Below are 19,266 nucleotides of genomic sequence, written 5' to 3'. Positions count from 1 at the left end.
GTTTTCTAAATTTTTTATGAACTCATGAACTATTTCTGGGGCGCCTGGGTGGCTCAGTCAATTGAGCATCTGACTCTTGGTTTCAGCTCAGGTCTTGATCTCAGGATCATTAGATCGAGCCCCGAGTACACCGTCCTGGGTGTGGAGCCTGCTTAAACTCTCTCCCTCTCCTTCTGCCCCTCCCCACTCATGCTTTCACTCTAAAAATAAATTAACTACAATTTTTTAAAAAATTAAGATCACGAACTATTTCTTTGTTTTATTTATTTATTTATTAAAAGATTTTATTTATTTGACAGAGATAGAGACAGCCAGCGAGAGAGGGAACACAAGCAGGGGGAGTGGGAGAGGAAGAAGCAGGCTCATAGCAGAGGAGCCTGATGTGGGGCTCGATCCCAGATCGCCGGGATCACGCCCTGAGCCGAAGGCAGACGCTTAACCGCTGTGCCACCCAGGCGCCCCTATTTCTTTGTTTTAAAAGATTTTATTCATTTATATATTTTAGAGAGCAAGAGAGGGAGAACAGGTGCATGCACATGAGGGGGGGTGGAGGGGGAGGGAGAGGGACAAGCAGACTCCGCCCTGAGCACACAGCCCTGTGCAGGGCTCGACCTCACAGCCCTGAGATCATGACCTGAGCAGAAATCAAGAGTCTGATGCTCAACTGACTGAGCCACCCAGGCACCCTGATCAAGAACTATTTCTAATTTGAAAAAGCAACAAAAGATTTTTTAGGGAAATTTCTTTTGACATTCGGGACCCTCTTTCATGTGGGTGACCTTCATCAACAAAGGACTTGATGAGAGACACTGAGACAAGTTTGATGATTTTTGGTAAATTATTCTCTGTATCCTTGAGTTCTCATTTTGATTTAGCTCTCTGATGAGCATTTTGAAACGATTAATCAAAAAACATTCATTCACAATATTCCTAAAACTGTTGGTTACAATGAAAGCCACTGAGCGTCAGCTCACATGAGGCGCTGGAATAAGAGAGAGAATCCGAGAATGTCCCCTCAGACCTGCCCTCAGAATCCACTGACATTCTCTCAGCTGATTTCTCTACACACAGACATGATTCCATCCCTGCGAGGGTTTACATTTAAAACCCCCCCAGCACCCAGCTAATAAGCCACAGATTGAACAAGCAAGCAACTGGGCAAGAATCTCAATCTCCCTCATTTGGACCTGCAGCCCTTCCTGCACTTCGGCAGCAATATAAAAATCGCACGTTGCCCTTGCAGGGTTAAATTAATGAAAATTATCGTTAAGCTCCCCCAGTGCCGATTAAGAAGCAAATCAAGATTTCTCAAACAAGAAAAAGATCATTCTTGGAAGCTTTCACAATTAAATGGGAAGAATGAGAACGTTTCAACAAGCAGGAAAAGAATGGGAAAGAAGAGAATTCATTTGTCAAAAACTTAAACTGAGTTACAGACCTCCCCGGGTCTGGTGTCTCTTTCCCCCTCTCATTTCCTGTAACTCATTTCAATCACCGAAAGAAAGTTAAGGATTTGGGTTTTTGTTTGTTTGTTTTTACTAAACACAAGTTCTTAATATAAAACAAACATTATTGTCTTTAAAATTAGATGGACTTTTTACCATGAACATCCAAGCAGTAGGAGTTCTTGAAATGGGTTCCCCCCTGCCAACGCTTCAGGTTACCTAGAACCTGTGTTCTCATCCAGTGGTCTTCAGACCTCATGGGACACCAGAAACACCTGAAGAGCTTGCTGACCCACAGTTTGCTGGGCTGCACCTCAGAGCTCTGATTCAGGAGATCTGGGGCCAGGCCTGACAATGTGTATTTACAGAGGTTTCCAGGTGAGGCTGCCACTGCTACTTTGGGAACCCCACTTTGAGAACTTCTGCTGCATCGCTACCCCTCCCTTAAATCACGCTGATTGACAAACAGAGCATGGCGAGCACTCACAAGAAGTAGGTTTGGCATCACCACCGCCGAGGCCTTCGTTCTCCAGGGTGGGTTATGCTTGTTCCCACACTTGTGGGCACATGCAAGTTGCAGTCATATTGTAATTACATCATTTAAATAACATCGTGAAAACCAATGACATAGGAGCGTGTGAGGAATCTTGTTTTCCTATGTGAACTTAACGGAATGCCTTGGAAAGACCCAGTCCATGTAAGTCGCCTTAAAAACTTGTCATCAAATGAGGTGTCAAAAAAGCTGGGATGGCAGGGAGTTCTCAAAAAACCCAGACAGATTATGCACGTAGCTTGCTTTGTAAGTGTCTAAGTTTCTGCTCTATTTTAAAGAAGCCAAAACTGATTTTCTAGACAGACAAATGAGTTATGTTTATGTTAGAAAGACAACAGGTAACTCTAATCATTGGACTCTTATTTAAGGAAATAGTGTTTGTCCTGCGTCAAAAACACTGGCAGTAAGTACATGTTTATATATTTCAAGTTTGAGTAAAAGTTTTAGGCCTTCATGTGTTTATGATTTAGCACTCGAAGTGACTTCTTCGATTGGTCAGACAAGCTTCCAAACACAGGACGTGAGGTCTTCCCTTGTACCTGGGAATGTTGGTTATTCCTTAAGCACAGACCCTATAAACAAACATACCAACCAATAGGTTACATGACGTTACAGAGGATAAATCCTATTTCCTTAAACTGTATCTTTAATAGCTTTAATGCGTTTTCCAGTTGGGTTTTTGTTTTGTTTTTCTTTTGTTGGTGGTGGTGGTTTTAAGTAGGCTTCACGCCCAACTTGGGGCTTGAACTCACAGCCCTGAGATCAAGACCTGAGCTGAGATCAAGAATCAGAGGCTTAACCGACTGAGCCACCCCGGAGCCTCTCTAGTTTTTCTTTTAATATTTTAATTGCGCTTTTAAATTTTATATCCTCAGTACTCTTCATTTTTGAATACTGACTTTGTATGATTCTTAATCTAGCTCTGTGACACTTGGTTCTCTTATATTTAAGTTCTTCTTCTTTTACATTTATCCATAGAAGACATTTCTTTTTTAAGTTCTTTATCCTATGGAATGCTTATGTTTCCTTTACATCCTTAATTTTAATTCTTTCTATAATCCTTTTCTTTCTTGGTAGTGGGTGTTTTCTCTTGTGGGTTTGGGAGGATGGCAGAGAAGAAGGCTATGCCCCAACAGGGAATCAGAGGCTCTTGCTGAGTGATCTCTCACCCTTTTCAATCCTGGCCTCCTAAAAGGCAGGCCGACTCTCAACCTCAGCTGCACCAGACAACGGAAGGCATGTGGACCAAGCCCTACAGAGCCTCATTCACTGGCCACGGGAGGCAGGCTCCTGGAGGCTCTACACACCAGTGGAGGAGAACCACTGTTCTAGTATAACCGCAAGGGAGGCAGGTTAGAAATTCTTCCCAGATCAGTCGTGCTCTCCCCCGAGAGGTTCCCACTAGAACCATGTTATGGTTTCCTCATGTCACGTATCCCCCAACACTTCGTGATGAGCTGCACGTGTAAACTTCATGGTTTCTATGATACACAGCTGTAGTGCAACGTCTAAAATCGACTCGCTATTACGCGCCATCTGGACATCCAGTGAAATCTGGAAGGCCGGAAATGGCCTGAGCACTGGCCACAGATTAGGTCTCCTACCCAAGCAGCCTGCTTTACCAAGGACCCAGGCACAGTGCCTGCCCATCCGCTGGAATTATTCCAACAAGCCAATCACAGGGCACTCTTCGCCCTCTGGACACGACAAAGCCTGCCTCCCACCATCCCCCCGACTGTTCACACTGTCCCAAGTGCACCCCCTTTGTCCCTGCACTGTGTTGATGTCCTCACCCCCTGGGCTTTGAGAATATGTCACAAGCTGCCATCAGTCCCATCCGCCTGGGCTGTATGTTGGCCATCCCCACTTCCACAGGGAGGCAATCCTTCCCTCACCAACCAGGTGAGTAGGAGGCAATAGAAACAACACTGCTGAGCACCAGGCAACCTGCATTAACTGTGCACACTGTGCAGTAGGGGGAGGGGAAGAAGGGAAGCATGACTGGCCCGGCCCCGCCTGACTCCGCAGACAGCACCTCCACCACGGGAGGCTCCGGGAGGGGCACCGCCTCACCCCATTTCTCCAACCACCTCTCTTTGATAAATTTACCTCCGACTTGCTCTAGTTCCCTTCTCAGCAGGCTAAAGGAGGATTTTCTGGGATGCCGGCGGCATCAGCTTCCCTGTGTCATGAAGAACAAGGAGAACGTGGCTAGAGCCCCAATTCTCTGACCTAAAAGATGGCTTTACCAAGCACCACTGTAAAACATGCTACAGTACCTCTTCTGTCTCTGCCTCTCCCACTTCTTCCGTAGGCCCACAAACAGAAATTAAAAAAAAAAAAAATGAATTCACATAAGTTCTAAGTTGAATCTAAAAATTAAACAAACAGGGGCACCTGGATGGCTCAGTCAGTTGAGCGCCCGACTCCTTATTTCGGCTCAGGTCATGATCTCGGGTCGTGGGATGGAGCCCCGTGTCGGGCTCTGCACGCTGATCACGGAGTCTGCTTGAGAGTCTCTCGCCCTCTGCCCCTTCCCCCACTTGCACTCCTTTTCCCTCGCTCTCTAAAGTAAATACAATCTTTAAAAATATATTTGAATATTAAACAAACTATGATACATTTTCATCAAAATGAGACATTATTGATAAAATATACAAATAGCAAACACACGATAACAAAGCAATGCCTACTTATTTTATGCGTTACATTTCAAGCACTGAGAATGAGATTAGAGACATTTTTCCACCACTCTTACTCCTGAGAAAACGTAATTCATTAGTAATACTGCCTAATTACATGTTTAATTCTGTCTATATCCAAAGAATATTGCCGATCTGTAGTACTATGTAGGAAAAATCAGACCATACATGTAAGCGGCTAGAAAATTGGAACAAAATTATGTCTTTTCTGACTTTATGTCCTTATAAGTATGCCTTTCCTTCAGCCTTGAACCAGTAGATAAGAGTAGGTCAAAAGCTTATCTTCCATCAAAACAAAACAATAACATCTCTGAACCATTTAGTATTTAAACACTGATTTCTGGATAAAGAAAGAAATTTGCAAGGTAGGAGAGGGTGAGACCCCCGAGTTCAAACAGGTCTCCACTGTGCCAACCCACTGGAATTTCTGTTCCCTGGATCAACGTAGTAGGACCAGGCTGTATCTCCCACAAATGCAAGGAAACAAAGAGTTTTTCTAGCCCTTCTGAAAATGGTCCTATGATAAGCGTCTGTGGGGTCCGTGTCCTAGAATCGCTTTAATTAGAAGTGAAGGGAGCAGTCCCTAAAAATTCCTCAGTCCTTACAACTTGGGCAGTGAGCTCACGGACTTTTGCACTGGGGGAGTTGAGAGCAATCTTGCATTCCCATAGCCTCTCACTCCACCCCACCTTTGGTCAGATGAGGTCACCGAGGCCACAGAGCTAAGTAATTTGCCGAAGATCAGAGGCAAGTAAGCAACACAATCAGGACTGACTTCGAGGCTCCTAGCCCCTGATTTAGAGCCCTTCCTACTCTACCTACCATGCTAGGTCTCAGGATCAGGAACACAATAGGCAAAATCATGGAAGACGGGTGATAAGGACCCACCACATCCCCCAGAGCAGCCCCATGTTTTCGGCCAGTTCCGGAAGCATCCGCTCAGATTTCTGAGGTTGGCAGACAAAATACAGAGCTTGAAAGGCTGCTCCAGCTGGCCAGGCCAAGTCGGCGCACAGGTCTGCCCAGCACGGGGAATCTCCAAACTAATCCTTACACTACTGGCGACACACCAAGTTTTAGTGCTCACATAATGTCCCACAAAAGAGAGGCCCACACTTGTTGGTTTCTCAGCCATGTGTTGAATGTACCTCTCTAGGACTGTCCGATTCAGCCCATGCCTGGGCCCTCCCCTCCATGACCCCCAGCTTCTCTCACGGGGCACAGTGTCCTCATCTTCCTTATCTCTGACCCGTTCCCCACGCTGTGGCCAGAACACGACACACCTTACAATGCTTCCCTTGTGTTGAAAAACTTCCGTCTTTTCAAGAAACTCCCATCCACTTTCCTTAGGATGGCTGGAATGTCCTGTGTACCACCCCCCCCACCCCGCCATGTCCCTCACCACTCTTGATTTCAGCCATATGGACCACATGCCACTGTCTCACATCAGCCACACCTTCCAGGACACTGCTTAAAACGACAGTTTCAAGGAACACATTCCTGACCCAGAAGGCTGAGTTACGGGACCCCCTCACCTGCTCCCATGACCACCATCTATCTGTCTCCCTGACTGGTCTTGTGTACTCCTTGGGGCACGAACCATGTCTTTATTCATTTTTGGATCTCCAGGATCCGAGATGTAAGCTCAATAAATGTGCTCAGTGACCAGATAAGTGAACGTATACTCTGCTAGTGACTGTTTGGACCTCAAAGAACATTAATTTCCCTCTTATCCTCATGAGATCAAATTGAAACGTGCAACAGAGAATTACCAGCTATGCAGAGTTTCACATTTTTCTAAATTCGATTATGTGTATGAACCGCATTCAGCTGAAGCAAATGCACTAACAAAATAGACACTGTTAAAAATGGGGTCATCCTTAGGGGCGCCTGGGTGGCTCAGTCGTTAAGCGTCTGCCTTCGGCTCAGGTCGTGATCCCAGTGTTCTGGGATCGAGCCCTGCATCAGGCTCCTCCGCTGGGAGCCTGCTTCTTCCTCTCCCACTCCCCCTGCTTGTGATCCCTCTCTCACTAGCTGTTTCTCTCTGTCAAATTAATAAATAAAATCTTAAAAAAAGATGGGGTCATCCTTAGAGCAAGGCTGGAGGACAGTAGGGGGTCCCACAGGAATCAGCGCAAATCTCAGCTTTGACAGGTTAACCAGCAGCAAAGACAAGGGACTGAGGACTCTCTATCAATATCTGAATTGACCTTAATTTCTTGAAAGAAACATTAGATGGGGAAAGTAATTGCCCAGAGTAATTATAGAAATACTTTGCTGCAAAAAAAAAAATCAAGTATGCTTTGAAGAACCCAGGATGTTACCATCACCAGCTCCCCCGGAACATAAGCTCTGTGGGAGCAGGGACTCTGTCGTTTTCATTGCTCTGTCCCCAGTCCCTGGAATCCTGCCTGGCAGGTGGCAGCACAAGCTGTCAATAACATGTTGAGTAGATGTATTTATATTTGCTACTTCTGCCTCGAATCTCTCATAGGAGGAGGGGGGATATATGATGGAAACAGAACTTAAACTTCCATCCTTAGCTCATAGAATTATAAAATATCAGAATTAGGCAGACCCTTCAAAGTCACAGAAAGATTACGAAAAAAGAGCATGGTATGGGGCTGCCTGAGTGGCTCAGTTGTTAAGCATCTGCCTTCCTGGGATCAAGCCCCACATCAGGCTCCCTGCTCAGTGGGGAGCCTGCTTCTCCCTCTCCCCTGCCTGCTGCTCCCCCTCTTGTGCTCTCTTTCTCTGTCAAATAAATAAAATTTTTATAAAAGAATAATAAATGTTTAAATAAAAAAAGAAGAGCATGTTAAAAATAATTCAAGGGGCGCCTGGGTGGCACAGCGGTTAAGCGTCTGCCTTCGGCTCAGGGCGTGATCCCAGCGTTGTGGGATCGAGCCCCACATCAGGCTCCTCCACTATAAGCCTGCTTCTTCCTCTCCCACTCCCCATGCTTGTGTTCCCTCTCTCGCTGGCTGTCTCTATCTCTGTCGAATAAATAAATAAAATCTTTAAAAAATAATAATAATAATTCAAGAGTATTCTAATACCAATGTGAATTTGGAGAAAAAAATATATATATATATATTTTTTAAGAAGAACCTTAAAAGTCATCCATATCCAATGCTTGAACTGGACCCTTACGATTGGCAAATAATTATACCGGCCAAAGGGGGTTTGGGGGCTTTTTTTTAGCATCATTATGATCACATGGTCAGCTGAGCTAAGCTCTTGCCAATCTTAGGACAGGCTATGCACCATTCACTTGACAAAGCTGCAACTTAAAATCACTTTTACCCTCTTGCTCCTATAGTAAAGTTAGGGGAAGCCTCCAAAGTGGAAAGTCTCAGAACCTTCCCCAGCAGCTATCCTGGTTGGGAAGCTAGCCAGCGAGGCAGGCTGCAGAGGCGGCAAGCGGCCAGGACGAGGGACAGGTGTCGGCTGTGGTGAGTGTCAGGCAGTGGCCGGGCAGGACAGGTGGCTGGTGTGGAAGGAAGCCGAGGGCCAGCCCAGAGTGACCTGAGGAGGACAGGTGGCCTCCAAGCAGCTGGAAATCTCAGGGACAAGGGCAGAGTTCTCTCCATCGGCAGGCACTGCAAGGACCCGGCCTGAGACTCACCAGCGACTCAAGGACACAAACCAACGTCTGCCCCTGGAGAAAGCAACTTTCCTCAGGACCGGTTTTGGAGGAAGCCGAGTGGGCTTTACAAGCCATAATCATGTAGTCGGTGGAGCCAAGGTCGTAAGAGGATTGGAAGAGGACCACTGAGTTGGCGAGGGGCACAACTTAAAATTTACGTCCGTGGAAACCAAACACAGAGGTGAACAAGCTGCAACATGTCCAGTCCCCCACAAAGTTCTCGCAAGGCCCCCCATCTGCAGCCCCTCCTCAGTGTGCCCTAAATCTGAGGTGACCTTCTGCTTCCTTCCCTTCCTCCTCAGGTTCCATTCACAAGCTCGCCTCTCCTCCCTAGCCCCCCGTCCCTCCTGGCTCAGCAGGGAAGGCGACCACAAAGTCCCCTCTCTACTGGGGTCTGAAGCAACAGAGGAGATCTTCTCAGGCATGAACGAACAGTGTCCCCAGTGTTCACCGTCCTGCCTCCCAAATGCCCCCCAACCCGCCAGTGCATGGGCAAGACGCATCTTGGCATCTGGCGTTTAAGAGCTAGGATGCCTGGATTGGTGGTCAGGGGAACCCGTTTCATTACAGGAGGTGGTGATGGTTTCTGTCTCCATTTCTGACTTTTTTTTTAAACCAAGAGTGATATTCTTAGATAAATATTTCTCACCATTAAAATGGCATCAAAGGGGCGCCTGGGTGGCTCAGTCAGTGAAGCGTCTGCCTTCAGCTCCGGTCATGATCTTGGGGTCCCGGGATCGAGCCCCATGTCCGGGCTCAGCGGGGAGCCTGCTTCTCCCTCTCCCTCTGCCCCTCCCCCAGCTCATGCTTGTGCTCTCTCTGTGTCTCCCTCTCAAATAAATAAGTAAAATCTTTAAAAAGTAAACAAATTAAATAAAATAAAACAGCATCGAGTGCGTCCTGAATGGGCATGTGCATAGTTAGGGACAAGCCCACGCCGCAGATGGTTGTTAGCTGGTTCATCCCCCGGTTTATCGCCGCCGGAGGCCCTTGCTACCACTGTACTTGGAAACCGGTCTTCATGCACACATGACAGGTTTGAAATAATGGTGCCCACTGAGTCAGCTCTGTAGTCTGTTCCACAGAGAGGCCGCGGCATCACCCTCTGCTTTCCACGTTACTCCATGGCTGTCTGAGACGTCAGCACGGGGCACCACTGCGCGAAGGGCACGCAGGACCCCGGACGACGTGCCTGTATGTCTGTATTATTTCAGCATGAAGGTGAAAATATGTTCAGACTCTTTTTCATAAACAGTGCGCTGAACACCAGGATGTGAATTATGTTTTGTTCTCTTAGCAGGCAACACTGGGGCAGGGAATAGAGTTACTGCCCCCCACACTCGAAGGAGAGAGCCACAGACTGGTGGTAGTTCTCGGCTCCTAGGGAAGAAAGCAGAGGCCTTGCTTTTTGAGACCCTGGGCCAGCTAGGAGAGGCAATGAAGCTAGACGGTCCCTAAAAAAAGGGGGCTTGGAGCTTAGGCTTGGAGTTGGGTTGCCGGAAGCAGCCAGACTGGAGACGGAGGCGCAGAAGGGGGGACACTGAACCCAGGGGCAGCAGCCATGCTCCGTCAGAGGCGGAAGGCCTGACCCAGCCAAGCGGTCAGGATGGAAGTCCCTCACCCGGATGGAAGTTCCTACCAGCATGGGGAGGAGGGGTGAAGCAGTTATCATGCTGCTAGATAAATAAAGGAAGCTGACATTCTTGCCACACGGCTTAGGAACCAAATGGAGGCCTGGAGATACTGGGTTCCTTCTATTCCCTGTGGAGGGAGCAGGGGGAGCCCTGCTGTTCAAATACAACGGGCCGGGAGGAGCAAAAGGTAAGACTCCACGAAATCTCCTCCAGACGGTTTTCAGCAGAGCCCGAGGTTTAACTGAAAAGCATTGGACTGATCTGAGCTGCAAGATCTAGAACACATAGCCTACGTGGTCCTCCCATCTTAACCTTTCAAAACCAACCCAAGGGGCGCCTGGCTGGCCCAGTCAGTTGAGCGCCCGACTCTTGATTTCAGCTCAGATCATGATCTCAGGGTCGTGAGATAGAGTCCCACTTGGGGCTCGGCAGGGAGTCTGAGATCCTACCTCTGCCCCTCCCCCTGCTTGCTCTCACCCTCTCTCTCTCAAATAAATAAATAGATCTTTATAAATAAATAAATAAGCATAAGAACAAACCCAAAAACCCACCAACCCGCCAACCCGCCAAACAGATGGGAGGTTCTTTAAGAACAAAATGTAACCATTCTAAATATCAGACAGTTTCATCTCCTTATCAAATTTCAATCCATTTTCCTATATATTCAATTCCAAAGTTAATCATGTTATTATGTCATTTGTAATGCCTACTGAGAAATCATGGTGTTTTTTTTTCTTATGTAACTGAAATAATGAAAGTCAAAGAGCATGGATCACCTGTCAAATGGGAAAAAGTCAGAATCTATCTTTATGTAGAATAAATATTATCAAAGAGTTGAAAAATGAGTTTGATCATTAATGTGAATAATACATTCTTCTAAAATTAAAATGTCTTTTACTTAGTCATTTCTCATCTACAGCCCAGGCACGAATAACAAAAATGATTTTTTTTTCATTCCTATCAGGAGTCACAGGATTATAATTTACTTTGTAAAGGGTTCTCAAATAAAAACAAAAAACAAAATACACGAACAAAGAGAACCCCAGGCCTGATAGCTTACCACCTCCTTGAACAGTAGCTGAGAAGTGGAAACAGACCCGTCCTTGCAATAGGTATGAAAATGCTACCTTCCTCTCAGTCCCCAGGAGAAAGGGATTGGGGTGTAATGTTTCCTATCTTTGTCTCTCTGTCTTACAGGAAGCAAACTGGATTTCAATAATACTGTAAGAGGGCACTAGGCAATTCCTGTAAAGTCTGCATTATAAAAACATGGATTTCTAAATGACAAGGTAATGAAATTGCCACTATATTTCATTCAAAATTTATTTTTTCTGAATGATACAGGCATCTAACTTTTAGGTCAGGATTAGAGATCTTGTCTGTCTTCCGAACAAAAGACTTCTAAGAGTCTTAAATTATCAATGCTTTGAAAAAGCCGTCTTTAAATATGAGGAATTTACTGCCCTGCCCCCTCCAGATTAACGTTCCTTACGATACAGACCAGTTGATGCCCATGCCCACCCTAACCTGCGTATAGCACGTTTCCCCAGGGCCCTTCCTAACCATACTCCATCTGCTGGGAATGAGAGTCCAACTATCTTAAAAGATGTCTACACCTCTCCTGGAATCAATAAACAGGTAAAAACAATCATAAATAGGTAAAAATGCAAACCGTTGTGGTTCAGTAAGCAGTCTTTGTTACAACCGGCCCAGCGCATCTCGACCGCGGAAACTCCAGGAGAGGCTCAGCCCGATGCCCACAACCCCACCCGCTCAGCAACCGGGGCACCACTGTCTGTCCTTACCTGGCTTCCCGTTACATTTTCAGAATTCCTTGACTAAGTGGACCATCTGATCCCCCATTCTCTCAGCTTGGCCATTCTAGAACTACAGTCTCCCTCGTCCTCCCATACACCCCCTGCGCTTTATTCTGGGGCTCCGGAATTGGGACCCTTTTAGAATTAGGTCACAGGCCTTGGAGCGGCTGATATTCCCATGACTGGATCTGAATTGAGTGTGGGTTTCCCTCTCCGAGGCCCCTTCTCTAACCCCAGCTCCTGCTGGCTTCCCACAAAATGTCCCACCCCCTTACCTCTGTGTCCCCAGCAGGCAGTGCTCTTGGAGGGTGTTTGCTGGGAATCCATCAGTACTCATGACCAAGGGATAAAGTCCCTTGTTTTATGAACTTGAACCGAACCTAACCCTAACAACACAACTGCAGATTATTAAAGCCTTGTCTAGCCTGTCCCTCCAGGCCGGGGTTCAGGGTCCTTCTTTGGCTTCCTTTTAGTCCTCAACCTGCCTTGACCACAGTAGTGAACACTTCCTCCTGCTTCCTCCCTGGCTGAACCCTCAGCTCCTGGCTTCCATGCCCAGGAAGATTCCCGGCACCTGGCAGGTGCTTGCATGCTTGTTGACCTGAATCCCGTGAAACTACGGCGCAAAAAGCAAACACTCACATTCTTCTCTTGAGATTCGGTGAGGTTGCCTGCATCTTCATTGTCCTCTTTTTGTGCCTCATTTTCTCCACTCTCTTCAGTCTTCTCTGTTCCCTGGTCATAAAGCAAAACCATGGTATCACTAAACTTAGATAAGCTTTCAAGGAAAAACCAAACCACGCAGGCTACAGTTTTCTTATTTGGAAACACAGTATATAAACAAAGCAAACATAGACTTCCTATTTATTAGGTCACTTCACTACCCCTGAAGAGTATGGAATCACCAACCCCCTATATTGCTCATTGGACTTGCTGTTGTAAGTCAATAGGTCTGAGTCATGTGCATGGTAGAGAAATAAACTCACTAATGAGGAGCTATAATTCACCCACTTAAGGCTCATGAAGAGAACTCCAAAGGATTTGATATTTAGGCAGTGTTTGTTTTCTGTTGCTTGAGTGAAGGCAGGATTTATAATTTTAGAGAGTAAGAAAAGATGATAGAAGATAGATAAATGATAATAAATGGATGGATAGATGGATGGATGATGGATGGATGACGCATGGATGGATGGATGGATGAATGGATGGTCGGATGATGGATGGATGATGGATAATAGTGAATGAATATATGGATAGATGGATGGATGATGGATGGATGACGCATGGATGGATGGATGGATGGTTGGATGATGGATGGATGATGGATAATAGTGAATAAATATATGGATAGATGGATGGATGATGGATGGATGACGCATGGATGGATGGATGGATGGTTGGTCGGATGATGGATGGATGATGGATAATAGTGAATAAATATATGGATAGATGGATGGATGATGGATGGATGACGCATGGATGGATGGATGGATGGTCGGATGATGGATGGATGATGGATAATAGATAGTGAATAAATATATGGATAGAGGGATGGATGATGGATGAGTGGTTGGATGATGGATGGATGGATGGATGATGGAAGATAGACAGACAGACAGACAGATAGACAGACATTCTATCTACGTAGAGTTGAATGACAGAAAAATGAGAACCAAGGAGACATTCCAAGGAAGCTAGTCTGGGGGAAGATGATTCAAGATACTAACTCTTACCTCTGCGCTGCTCTGTACCTCTCCCCCTACGTCACCATTGGGAAGGGAAGATTCTTCCTCAGATGATTTTGTCACCTGCATCACATAAATTGAGAATGTTTGAGAATGTTCTTGAGGATAATAGCTTGCATTTCAACATCTTTTAACTATTCACATTGTTTGTCTTCACCTCTCCTCTTTTCTTTACAACAACACTGTAGCTTGATAAGTACTCACGCTTAGAGATGAGAAAATCAAGGTAGAAAGTGTCACACTGCAAGTTAGGGGTGGGGCTAGGTCTACACCTCCTACTTTTTGCTCTCTGGACTTACTCACAGTTGCCAACCTTCTCAAATATTCAGCTATTTTTCTCATCATAAGAAAAAATTTTGTAACTGTGTGAGGTGATGGATATCAACTAAACTTACTGTAGTAATCACTTCACAATCCATACATACATCAGGTCCTTAGCTGTACACCTTAAACTAATACGATGTTACGTGTAAATTGTAGCTCAATAAAACTGGGGGGAAATCAGTTACTTTTATTACAAAGGCAGTTAAACCATAGACACTCCCTAGTGCCATGCTCCTACGATAATCAATATTAAAATTTTGATATGTACCTAAATCTATCCTAATACATACATACAGGCTATTTTTTTTTTTGGTTGGTTGCTATTTTTATTTTATTTTTGTGTTTTTTAAAACAGACATGGGAACAAGAGGCACAACTTGATTTTTTAGCCTAAGATATCATGGACATTTGTCCAAGTTAATTCAGATGGTTCTAACCTCATTTTTAAAAAATATCTGCTGAATATTAAATATATAATTCATTCAAATATTTCCCAGCTGATGGTTTTTCAGTGTTTATATGTTTATACTTCTATAAACACTATACTAAGCTGAATAAAATGATGGGTTTTTTTAAAATTAGATTTCTTTCCAAAAAAAAGAAACTGTAGCAATGCATATCCATAGTAAAAAAAAGAACGTCCTCTTTTCCTTTATCCTCATGGCCAATGAAGATGATAGCTCTTTTTGATCTCTGCCAACACGTTGGGGAGAAAATGGAATTTTATTTTTGTTTTCCTTTACGTTTTCCTATTACTAGAGGAGAAAAGCATATTTTTCATGAGTTTTAGCCACTTACATTTCCCTCCAGATAGTTGCCTTCATATGTTTTGCCCCTTTTCATTTGAGTTGTCTTTTATTGTCAATTTTTAGAGGTTCTATATATAATAGAAATACTAGCTTTTTGTCAGGTTACAACTTTTATTTTTGGTCTATAAATTTATAAACTTTGTGTTTTTCAGTTTTTAGCCTTTTATAAAAAAATAAATTTGTCTAATTTTTATCCTCTGAAATGCAGTGCTGTCATTTTATATTAGTTTTGAACATCCAGAACCTTAATCCTTCTAGAATTTAATTTTGTATATAATGTAAAGTAGGGCTCTGTTTTATCCAGATAAATAGCAAAGTATGTCTTCACTATTTATATGCCATCATTTCCCCATTTAATTAAGATATTTTTGTCATTTAAGTTTTATGTATATATTTGGATCTGTTAGTACACTATTGTATATTATGAATATATAGACACACCCATGAATATATTTATCAGTTTCCATGCCAACATACTGCTTTTATCAGTGTAGCTTTGAACATGAATTTTAATATTCAGAAAGGCAAGTGACTACACAAAATTTTCTTGGCTCTTCTCAGACATTTATTATTCCAATAAATTTTAAGGTCATTTTTCCTAGTGTCAAATTTTTTTTTAAAAGCTTTTGGTTAGGGGCGCCTGGGTGGCACGGCGGTTAAGCATCTGCCTTCGGCTCAGGGCATGATCCCGGCGTTATGGGATCGAGCCCCACGTCAGGCTCCTCCGCTATGAGCCTGCTTCTTCCTCTCCCACTCCCCCTGCTTGTGTTCCCTCTCTCGCTGGCTGTCTCTATCTCTGTCAAATAAATAAATAAAATCTTAAAAAAAAAAAAAAAAGCTTTTGGTTAAAATGACATTAAATAGGGGCACCTGGGTGGCACACTTGGTTGAGCATCTGACTCTTGGTTTTGGCTCAGGTCATGATCTCAGTGTCATGAGATCAGGCCCTGCATGGGGCTCCGTGCTCAGCATGGAGTCCACTTGAGATTCTCCCACCCTCTCCCTCTGCCCCCCCTGCTTGTGCTCCCTCTTTCTCTCTCAAATAAATAAATAAATCTTTAAAAAATAAAATAAAATAGCATTAAATATATTTATTAGTTTAGAAAATGTTCACTTCTTATTAAGTCATCCTATCCAGACACATTGTAGCCCTATTACTTTAGTATTTTTGTGTGTCCTTCAGAATAAAATTATGTTCTTCATAATATGAAGCCTCACATGCTTCTTGAAAAATTTAGTCCTAAATATTTTATGGATTTTTATCACCATTGTGAATGAGACTTGATTTTTATATTCTAACATCCTATCCATTATTGTTGATATAAACAAAAGCTACTAATCTTCATGTTTTTCTTTTATCCAGAAACATCATAAACTCTTATTACTAACAGATTTTACTGGAGTTTCTTGAGATTTCTAGGTGTACAATTACATCATATACAAATAAAGATGATTTTTAAATTTCATATATATTACATAAACATGATGCATTTTATTTTCCTACATGACTATATTATCTACAGCTTCTAAAACAAAGTTTAATAATATCATGATGACAGGCTTGCCAATCAATCTTGCCTCTAATTGTAATAGAAATGATTCAACATGTCATGATTCATTGTGACCCTTACAGCTGCCTTTTGATAATTGGTTTGTTTTTTTTTTTAAAGATTTTATTTATTTATTTGACAGAGAGAGACAGCCAGTGAGAGAGGGAACACAAGCAGGGGGAGTGGGAGAAGAAGAAGCAGGCTCATAACGGAGGAGCCTGATGTGGGGCTCGATCCCACAACGCCAGGATCACGCCCTGAGCCGAAGGCAGGCGCTTAACTGCTGTGCCACCCAGGCGCCCCTGATAATTGGTTTTTATCTTGTTTAATTAGCTTCCTTCTATTTATATTTTAACCAATTTTAGTTTTAACTAGGACTGTCTGAAGAACTGTATCAAACATCTTCTTGGTATTTATGGAAGCAATCATATGGGTTTACTCCATTAATCAGTTCATATAACTAATTCTGTTACTAGAATAAATTCTGCTTTGTATTATACAGTTTGCTAACATTTTATTCAGACTTTTCCCCTCTGCACTTACAATAGGAATTGATCTAGCAATTCAAAGTATTCTAAGTAATATATCAACTGGTCAGAGATTTTATCTATTTCATTTCTCTGTTAAAATTATATATAATCAAATTACATATGTATGTATTCAAATTACATTTATTCAAATCATACATATATATGTACATATGCATGTCCATATGCACAAAAACACATACTTTCTCCCTCATTTGTATTTAATTGATTTTGGGTTTTCTTTTTATTGGTTCATACTGCCTACATTTTTATTTTGTTTTCCTGTTAATTATTTAAATTGAATATTTATTTTAGGGGCACCTGGGTGGCTCAGTCAGTTAAGCACCTGACTCTTCTTTTTTTTTTTAATGATTTTTTTATTATATTATGTTAGTCACCATACAGTACATCCCTGGTTTCCAATGTAAAGTTCGATGATTCATTAGTTGCATATAACACCCAGTGCACCATGCAATATGTGCCCTCCTTACTACCCATCATCAGTCTATCCCATTCCCCCACTGCCCTCCCCTCTGAAGCCCTCAGTTTGTTTCTCAGAGTCCATAGTCTCTCATGCTTCATTCCCCCTTCTGATTTCCCCCCCTTTCTTTATCTTTTTCTTCCCCTACCGATCATCCTAGTTCTTATGTTCCATAGATGAGAGAAATCATATGATAATTGTCTTTCTCTGCTTCACTTATTTCACTTAGCATTATCTCCTCCAGTGCCGTCCATGTTGCAGCAGATGTTGAGAATTCTTTCTTTCTTTTTTTTTTTTTTAAAGATTTTATTTATTTATTTGACAGAGATAGCTAGCGAGAGAGGGAACACAAGCAGGGGGAGTGGGAGAGGAAGAAGCAGGCTCATAGCGGAGGAGCCTGATGTGGGGCTCGATCCCATAATGCCGGGATCACGCCCTGAGCCGAAGGCAGGCGCTTAACCGCTGTGCCACCCAGGCGCCCCGAGAATTCGTTCTTTCTGATAGCTGAGTAATATTCCATTGTATATATGGACCACAACTTCTTAATCCAGTCATCTGTTGAAGGGCATCTCGGCTCCTTCCACGATTTAGCTATTGTGGACAATGCTGCTATGAACATTGGGGTGCATATGGCCCTTCTCTTCACTACATCTGTATCTTTGGGGTAAACACCCAGTAAGGCACCTGACTCTTGATCTCAGCTCAGGTCTTGATTTCAGGGTTGTTGAGTTCAAGCCCCACATCAGGCTCCACACTGGGCATGGAGCCTACTTTAGATAGATAGATGGATAGATAGATAGATAGATAGATAGATAGATAGATAGATAGATAGATAATTTTACTAAGTTTTTACTTTTCTTTTTTAATTATAAGAGTATTTAAAGGTAACAATTTTACTCTGCATAGGGATTTGGCTATATATTGGGGTTTGGGTATGAAATAACCTCTCCTGTTTATTATTTGATGACTTGTCATATCAGGTGGGGTTTTTTTGAGAGAAAGAGAGAGAGAGTGGGGAGAGGCAGAGAGAGAGGGAGACAGAGAATCATAAGCAGACTCCATATCCAGCACAGAGTCCCACGCGGGGCTTAATCTCACAACCCCTAAGATAATGACCTGAGCTGAAATCAAGAGTCAGAACACTTAACTGACTGAGACACCCAGGTGCCCCTATAATATCAGTTTTATTTTCTTTCGGATACGGTATTATTTGAAAGGGTACATATTTATTTCTTCAGTTTCTATGATATTTTTCTTTCAGATTGTAATTCTGTATTTGGGATAAGAATGTAGTCTGTAAAATCATCCCCTTTTGAAATTTATGAAGGTTTTCTTTGTAAAACCTTTCTTTGACCAAGTATATGATAGCAATGAAAGTTGTTTTAATAAGTACAAGGGAAGAATACATTTTATTACTATCTACCTAATATATTGTTATTCGTGGGTATACGCATATGTATATCCTACACACATCTATTAAATTAAATTTCTAATTACATTTGTACCTGATAAATAATAAATACAATGTATCTATTAAAAGCTATGTTTTTAACATGTTTTCCTTGTATTTCTAGGAGTTTTTCATTTATGTATTTGTGTATCTGACTACTATGTAGCATGACGCATATTCATGACTACTGTATTTTCTTCACAGATTTTTATTATTTTTCACTACATAATATCGTTTCCACCTAGTTAATGCTTTTGTCCTTGAATTCCCCTTTATCTGGTATCATTAATGTCACTTCAGCTTTCTTCTTGTTTGCATATGCCTGCTGTATACTCCTCTCTTAATTTCAATTTTTCTTTAAATGATTATTTTATTATGCTCTCATAAATAATGGCTCAATCTTTGTTAAAATCTAATTTCACCATCAACTTCAATTCCATTATAGCCAAGAAGTCTCCTTTTGAACCCAACCTTCCAACAGAGAATGACCATAAATTCTGAATTTAAAAAAGAAACAAACAGGCACCTGGCTTGCTCAGTTGCTAGAGCATGCAACTTTTGATCTAGGGTCGTGAGTTTA

At 42.9% G+C, this 19,266-nt stretch overlaps 1 protein-coding gene across 3 annotated transcripts in view; it reads right to left on the bottom strand.

The window, feature by feature from the left end:
- Positions 1 to 19,266, bottom strand: part of SH3BGR (SH3 domain binding glutamate rich protein) — a 66,725-nt gene that overhangs the window by 6,392 nt on the left and 41,067 nt on the right. For 2 of the 3 annotated variants that reach the window (XM_087861810.1, XM_087861809.1), the window contains 3 exons: positions 13,534 to 13,608; positions 12,443 to 12,535; positions 2,538 to 2,570 (listed from right to left, as the gene is read on the bottom strand). In XM_087861810.1, the coding sequence (XP_087717936.1) occupies positions 2,538 to 2,570; positions 12,443 to 12,535; positions 13,534 to 13,608 (201 nt within the window). The remainder of the gene's footprint in view (positions 1 to 2,537; positions 2,571 to 12,442; positions 12,536 to 13,533; positions 13,609 to 19,266) is intronic. The other variant, XM_045813489.2, reaches the window with a different exon arrangement.

The sequence above is a fragment of the Ursus americanus genome, chromosome 4, assembly GCF_024610735.1.
Source record: "Ursus americanus isolate L20-20 chromosome 4, mUrsAme1.1.p, whole genome shotgun sequence".
Classification (NCBI taxonomy): domain Eukaryota; kingdom Metazoa; phylum Chordata; class Mammalia; order Carnivora; family Ursidae; genus Ursus; species Ursus americanus.
This window is presented reverse-complemented; position numbering and strand designations above follow the sequence as displayed.